Source organism: Anopheles ziemanni, chromosome 2 (genome assembly GCF_943734765.1).
Source record: "Anopheles ziemanni chromosome 2, idAnoZiCoDA_A2_x.2, whole genome shotgun sequence".
Lineage (NCBI taxonomy): Eukaryota > Metazoa > Arthropoda > Insecta > Diptera > Culicidae > Anopheles > Anopheles ziemanni.
In genome coordinates, this window is record NC_080705.1 from 6,935,575 (window position 1) to 6,943,499 (window position 7,925).

General features: G+C 54.9%; 1 protein-coding gene across 1 annotated transcript; it reads right to left on the minus strand.

The window, feature by feature from the left end:
* Positions 1–239: 239 nt before the first annotated feature.
* LOC131289759 (collagen alpha-1(IV) chain) lies at positions 240–7,599 on the minus strand. Its single transcript, XM_058319105.1, has 6 exons — positions 7,580–7,599; positions 6,087–6,135; positions 4,810–5,745; positions 4,223–4,719; positions 583–4,156; positions 240–497 (listed from the first exon to the last, which is right to left on the minus strand). Exons 1-6 carry the CDS (start codon positions 7,597–7,599, stop codon positions 240–242), a joined length of 5,334 nt encoding a protein of 1,777 aa, XP_058175088.1.
* Positions 7,600–7,925: the final 326 nt, after the last annotated feature.

The window sequence follows — 7,925 nt, forward strand, 5'->3', positions numbered from 1 at the left end:
ACGATATGTAGTCGATTGTGTTTCAAAAAACAATCGACCCAATCGGTAGGAACGCCCAGGGCCCAGTAGGTAGACAGAAAAGAAGAAGAGCGAGACATGAACATAAAAAAAACGGAAGCATGTAGAGGAGATAGCGAGAGAAAGAGTGAGAGTTTGGGGAAGTGAGTGTTTGTGAGGAGGAGGAGGGGGGAGGAAAGTCGACCAAAATAAAGTTAACGTAAAGTTCTACATGATCCCTCTTAAGGACGACGCATGCACACTTGGCATCGCGATACTCGGGAGAGTAAGTTGCCAGCCTTGATCGTTTGCTGTTCCGGCCGCTGGAACTGTTGGTGATCCTCGATCGTCGCCATCCAGAAAGAGGTTTGCGTCTCATAGTAATGGCAGTGACCCTTGCCTCCGTTGCACTCGATGAACGGAGTGGCTCGGAAGTCCTCCAGACACGAACCGGATCCGGATAGTGACTGTCCGCCGCCTCCATGACCCACGGCCGTGTGCTGTGAAGAAGAGATAGAGAGAGGGAGAGAATATGTAATTTTAACCGCAAGATTCTTGTCTCGAAATTGTCTATAGGGAACTTACCATGAGGAAGCTGTAACCAATCCACATACTCTCCCATCCGTTCGGGCAGTTGGGAATGTGAAGGGATTGACTGTGGACGGCGATGACATTCGCCGGGGCCTCACACACCGTACACCGGGAGATGTACGGTCGCATCTCGTTTTCGGAGACCGGCATCATCGGAATCGGCGCGGTCGTCGATAACCAGAACGTCCGGTCGTTACGTGAAGCGTAGTTGCACACGTTATTCTGTCCGCAGGACAAGATCGGCAGTGTAGAGAACTTGCGTACACATGAGCCGGCCGATCCGAGGTCTTGGTTGTGTGGGAAGTCGTTGCCGTCCACATACAGGAGCGAGTAGCCGTCCCACAGTTTCAGGTGGCCCGGTTCGCACACCGGAATATCCTCCGTCTGGCTGTGGCGCACGACCAGGATACCGGACCAGTACGGCGTTGATTCGCAGTCACGACCCGGCTCACCCTTTGGTCCTGGAAGACCAGGCGCTCCGTCGCGTCCAGGACGTCCCTCGAGACCAACGTCTCCACGAAGTCCTTGAAGACCCCGGGCACCGTCGAAACCGCGCAGACCCATCTCACCTGGTACACCAGGAGCTCCAGGAATGCCTGGCGGTCCTGCCAATCCAGGCAGTCCCTTGTCACCTTTCTGGCCATTGTATCCCGGCGGTCCTGGAGGTCCCTTGCGCTGCGGCGGGAGTTGCGGTGTCTCTCCCTTCTGACCCTTCTCTCCCGGTGGTCCGGATAGACCGGCCATTCCCGGTAGACCCCGGTCACCCTTTTCACCTCCCAAGCCCGGAAGTCCGGCTACGCCCTCCAATCCTGGCAGACCACGTTCACCCTTGAGTCCCTGCGGGCCATTCATTCCGTTCAGTCCATCGCGTCCCCGTTCGCCCTTGTCACCCTTAGGTCCAAGGAAGCCAGGAGGTCCCTGGTCACCCTTTTCACCCTGCGATCCCGGAAGGCCACGCTGCCCTGGAGCACCTGGGAAACCATCCTTACCCGGTCGTCCGACCAGACCAGTGTCACCTCGGTCGCCCTTTTCACCTTGACGTCCAAGCGGTCCCGGAGGTCCAGGAGGTCCGGTCGGTCCGGGAAGACCCGCGATACCCTTGTCACCCTTTTCGCCCGTCAGACCTGGCGGCCCATCGCGACCCGTCTTACCTGGCCGTCCCGGAAGACCCTTTTCGCCCTTCACCACTGGGCAAGTGTCACCCTTTTCGCCGAGCGGTCCCATGTCTCCCTTCATACCCGGCAGTCCGTTCAATCCTGGCGGTCCCGGAAGTCCGGGCAGACCCTGGAAACCGGCCTCACCCTTCACGCCCATCTCACCCGGTAGTCCTGGTGCTCCGACCTTTCCAGGGCGTCCAACCGCGCCTGGGAAACCTGGCTCTCCCTTGTCTCCCTTGATGGCGCTAACTGTCGCTGAAGGTCCCGGAGTTCCTGGAAGTCCTCGGTCTCCCTTAAGACCCACCAAACCGACAGGTCCGGTGAGACCCTGGTCACCCTTTTCTCCTCGCTCGCCGCGTTCACCGATACGTCCTGGTTCACCCTTGAAGCCCTTTTCGCCGTCGTAGCCTCGCGGTCCCATTGGGCCTTCGACACCAGGCAGTCCATCCACGCAAGGTGCTCCGGGGATACCGGGCAGACCGGTCATACCCTTATCACCCTTGACACCGGGGAATCCGGGCACGCCCATGTCACCCTTGACACCGTTCAGGCCGGGGAATCCATTGATGCCAGTCAATCCAACGTCACCCTTTTCGCCCTGCGGACCCGGACGACCGTAGCCGGGAACGCCAGCGTCTCCCTTCGGTCCCGTCGGTCCCGCGAGTCCCGGAAGTCCATCGTTTCCGCGCAGTCCTGGTACACCTGGCTCTCCCTTCTGACCCTTCTCCGACGCTGCTCCCGGCTCTCCAGGAGGACCTTCCGGTCCTGAGTAACCCTTGTCGCCCTTCTCACCGCCAAGTCCTGGGAGGCAAGCGGGACCCGGTAGACCGGAAAGACCTTTGTCTCCCTTCGGTCCAAGTAAACCAGGTGGACCAGACGGTCCCGGAAGTCCCTTGATGCCGATTTCACCTCGATCTCCTTTCTCACCTGGTTCACCCTTCGCGCCCTGTGGACCCCGCATACCCTGTATACCCGGCAGACCCATCATACCCTTGTGTCCCTTGAAGCCCTTCAGTCCATCGTTACCCGCCTGGCCGGTCTCTCCCTTCTGTCCTGGCAGTCCAATCACACCTGGTGCACCGACGTCTCCCTTCAATCCCGGGAGTCCCTTAACGCCATCCATTCCAGGTCTTCCGGGTGCTCCCGTATGTCCTGCAGGGCCAGCGGGACCCGGTTCACCCTTGGGGCCAACCTCTCCCGGAAATCCTGGCTGTCCAGGAACTCCTGCGTCACCCTTCTCGCCTGGATAGCCAACCGATCCGGGCAGTCCAGGATCGCCTCGATCGCCCATGCCTCCTCGATCGCCTTTCGGTCCCCGGAAACCAGTGTTACCCTTCGGTCCCGGTGGGCCAACCATCGACAGACCCGGATCTCCCTTAGAACCCTTCGTACCGGGCATTCCGGGAGTTCCGGGCATACCATCACGTCCTGGCGAGCCTGGTGGCCCCACCGGTCCCGTGTTACCCTTCTCACCGCGATTACCAGTCAAACCACGAGGACCTACCGGTCCCGGAGCGCCCGGTGGACCCGCATTTCCTGGAAGTCCTGTCCGTCCCTGCAGGCCCATTTCACCCTTATCGCCTCGCTCACCATGCACACCCGGTGCACCTTTCTCACCCTGAGGTCCTGGAGGCCCGCGAATGGCATCCATAATGTTCTGGGCTATATCGGCACACTTACCCGGCTCTCCCTTCAACCCGGCGTAGCCCTTATCACCCTTATCGCCCGTGTAGCCTACGTTGCCCTTAAGACCCGCTTCTCCCTTAATCGTCTGCCCATGTCGTCCGGGGAGACCATCCTTTCCTGGTGCTCCCGGCATTCCATCGACACCCATTTCACCAGGTCGTCCCTTTTCACCCTTTAGACCGGGTAGGCCCGGCTTGCCTTCAGGTCCTACTGGTCCACTGTAGCCCTTCTCGCCCTTGACGCCTACCAGACCCCTCTCGCCCGTATCACCCTTGTCTCCCTTGATTGGCTTGAGCTGATCTAACGATATCTCCGCATCACGGCCTGGTTCTCCGGAAGGTCCTGGTGGTCCAAGCAGACCCGGCTCACCCTTCGGTCCTGGTTCTCCTCGCTGGCCCAGTGGTCCATCGTCGCCCGGTACTCCAGGGTAGCCTCGTTCACCCGGCGCTCCACTCACACCCGGACGTCCCGGTTCACCCGCATATCCGCGTTCGCCCTTGTCGCCCTTCAGGCCCGGTCGGCAGTCGGTACACCGTCCTCCAAGCTCTCCCTTCTGGCCACGCTCACCCTTGGTCCCTGGAAGTCCTGGTCGGCCCGGTTCTCCCTTCTCGCCATCGCGACCTGGCATACCGGAGGCTCCGGGGCGTCCTTCTTTCGCGTCACCGGGTACACCCACGACACCCTTGAAGCCGCGTTCTCCTTTCTGTCCCTTCAGTCCGGGGAATCTGAATGGAAAATAAATGCACTCCATTACGGCACGTTTCTGAGTGGAAGCAGCTCAATGTACTTACCCTGCCATACCAGGATTACCCTTCGGTCCAGGTGCACCAATTCCGGGCAGTCCAGGTTCACCGCGAAGTCCTTCCTGTCCGGGCTGTCCGGGGTATCCTCGCAGTCCCATCGGTCCTGGCATGCCAACCGATCCGGGTTCACCCTTGTCTCCCTTGTCACCAGGCATACCCTCGGGACCGGGCCGTCCTGGCAATCCTTGGCCTCCCTTCGGACCCATCTGGCCTCGTTCACCTTTTTCGCCTTCGAATCCATCCATACCTTTCGGTCCCGGTGGGCCTTCGTAACCACGGGGTCCCTTCGGTCCCGGCGCTCCTGGGCGTCCTTCACCGCCACCGGGGGCTCCCGGAGGACCGGCAATACCTGGCTGGCCAGGGTAACCATCACGTCCGGCGTCTCCCTTCGGTCCGGTTGAACCCTTCAATCCGTGCAATCCTTCCGAGCCACGGTCACCTTTCTGTCCGGGGAGTCCTACCGGTCCAAAATTGCCATCACGCCCCTAAATGTAGGCAAACGGGATCAGCATGTTTAGTTTGTACAGCGACATCCAAAGGGCGCAATTCCTTTAGTTCTTATGCCAATCACTTACCCTAGGTCCTGGCTGTCCTGGAAGTCCTTTCTCGCCCTTGTGTCCACGATCACCGACCTGACCGCGGTCACCCGCCTGGCCCTTGTCACCCGGCCGTCCCGGTTCACCCGGTTCGCCTCGATCGCCCTTATCACCTTTCGGTCCGGTCGTTGTCGTCGAGCCCGACGCTTCGTACACCTCCTGGCCCTTGGCACCCTTCTCACCTTTAGCGCCCTTGATGCACTCGCCCTTGTCGCCGCGCTCACCCTTCACTCCCGGCAGTCCAGGCACACCTTTGTCGCCGGGCGTTCCCGGGTAACCGCGCACTCCCGGCTCTCCGACCGGTCCAGGCAGTCCCTCGAGGCCCTCCAGTCCTGGCTCACCCTTTTGACCCTTGTTGTAGTTCTCCGGGTGACGCGCCGGCTCACCCTTGTCACCCTTCGATCCGGGACTACCGGCATATCCGCGGGGACCAGGCGATCCAGCCAAACCGGGCAATCCGGGCAGTCCGTCCGTGCCATTGCAGCCATCGCGTCCGGGCAGGCCGGGTGTTCCCGGATTTCCGGGCACTCCATTCGTGCCAGGAATACCCGGGTAACCAGGTAAACCGTCCCGACCCCGGTCTCCCTTGGGGCCAATCAAGCCCATCGGTCCCGGCTCACCCTTCGAGCCCTTTTCGCCCGGCAGACCCTCCGATCCGGGGAACCCGCGAACACCCTTGCCTCCCTTCAGCCCGGCCGGACCGGGTAGGCCACGGTTGCCTTTCTCGGCGAAACATTTTGGCAAGCAGCAGCCGCCGGAAGTGCAGTTTTTCGATGGAGGGCCCTGGGGTCCGCTGGCAGGGTCTATGATGCTGTAGCTCGGATCGATCCGTGGTTGCGTGTGCCGTGGGTGATCCTCATCGGCACGTTTGAAAAGACCCACGCCGCCGGTGTTGGAGAGGTCCGACCAGAATTGCTACACATTTTGGGTAACAGAGGAAATTATGTAAAGAAAAATGGTTGAAAAAACCGTTCTTAAATAGAGGGATTTTGAAACAAATGTCGTTACACATTTCACATAAGTTTATTAGTCCTCGATGAATGGTAATCATCAAAAAGGAAACAAAACAAAGGAGTTAGAAACTAAAACAAAGCAGTTAGAAGAACGAAGAAACTAAAAAAATTTAACATGTCTTTAAAACGCTTAATTGTTTTAACAGGTTTGTGTACAATATTTTTAAAGGCAAATTTGTAGCTATGAACACATTTTTAACCAATTTAAACACTCAATAATAATAATAATAATTTCAAACTCACCGCATATGTTAGTTGTCCAAACCAAATTATCAATGAGGTAGTAATTAACCTGCAATGGTAAACAAATAAATTTTCATATGATCAATTCAGTAACACTTTGTTGTTAGTATCATAAATTTACTCTTTAAAGCTAAGTTGGGGGCTGGGAGCGAATCTTTCATTCACACCAAGGCAAGGCGTCATTATCAAAGGGAGCGCTAAAACCGTCTTAGCACGCAACGCTACACAACGGAACGCATGGCCCGGCGGTCTTATCGGACCTTCCTGATAGCCTTTCGCTCTATTCCTCCGTCGTTTGTCGTTCGCTGAGGATGTGCTCCGGCTGCGGGATGTGACGCAACGTCCCGAGGCGTTCTTGAGCTTTTGGTTTTTGTTTTTCACTTTCTGGGTCGCAAGTGAAGACGTTCAGGAAGTGGCTCAAGATATGGCCCGTTCCGGCTTCGTTCTTGAGCTCGCCTTTGTCGCCATTAATGAGGGGGGTTTGGGAAACCGGCGCTTCCGAACCCGATCTTGTGCAGAATTAGATAAAACACCATTGTTTTGGTTCAATGACCGTCTCTCGAAGAAGTCGTGAAGAAAATGATTGTAAGGACATCTTTTCGTTTAGGATGGGTTTTTGGTGCTTTTTGAAAGGGATTTAGAGTGTAATGAAAATGTGGTAAGCAATTATTACCATCTTATAATTGGGTTTATAAATCAACAGAAGAAGCAATAAATTAAAAATTTTCTATAATCATAAATTTCCTTGTATCAGAATGTCAACAAAACTGAATTATTTATATGTGTCATGTCCTACTTGATCAGCTAATAAATTTTTATTTTAAATTCCAATTAAGATTAAGAAAGACAAACAAAAACCAGTTCAAAAAATGGAAATGAAATACTAAATACAATAAACGAAACTTCCGTAATAACTTACTGATCAAAACGGATAGTGAACCAAATGAACGACAGAGTCAATTTTTATTTAATTTATAAGGATACCATCCACTCAGACAGTTGTATTCAATTTTGTATAGAATTCGACATGACTTTTTCGTGTTAGCTCGACCAGTCACCGTTTTTAGTGTTTTGGGAGGTACGTCATAAGATTCTACAGTATTGTGTCATGCTTTCTCAAGTATAATGTTACAACTAATAATATACTTCAATGATTGGAAATATAGCGAGATACACAGGTTAAAATGTAACATACTCTAACAGCATGGAAACAACCAAAATCCGTGCTCTACTCATCAAATAGCATCGTTAAGCTTAAAATTTCCCAAGCAGCCATTGAATATAACTTTGGCACATTCAGCGTAATCCGACCGAGCGCCGCAAGGGAAAGGAGTGAAGTCCCCCCTAACGAAGCCAAATGCTTTCCATCCCGTCGGATCAGCACAATGGGAAATCGTGGACAAAATATCAACTTATCCCAAGGGTGGCAGAACCAATTTACCGAAAAGTTCCAACACTCAAACACAAGAAATGTCTTTCACACTATCGCTTACCATTTTATTCGGGTCCCCATCGCGATGGTGGCCCTTACGGCTCAGCCCTCAGGGAAAAGGGCCGATGTCGAGCGTACGACTAGCAGTGAGTATAAGCCAGCTTCGGGCTGCAAAAGGGTTGCGCGATGAGGAAAAGCTTTCCTCCGAGCGGCTTAAACACTGTGCTGCACCTTAGCTAGCCCCACACGTATAACTTGACACTTGTTAAAACACTTCCTTGGATCACTTCCTCGTCCTTCTATGGCACAATTTTGCACCGGTTCAATCGATATCACAAGAACTGTTTCGTTCACTTTGGCGTTCGCAAGCCTTCCGGCAGGGGTCGAGCGAGGGTCTACTGATTTCG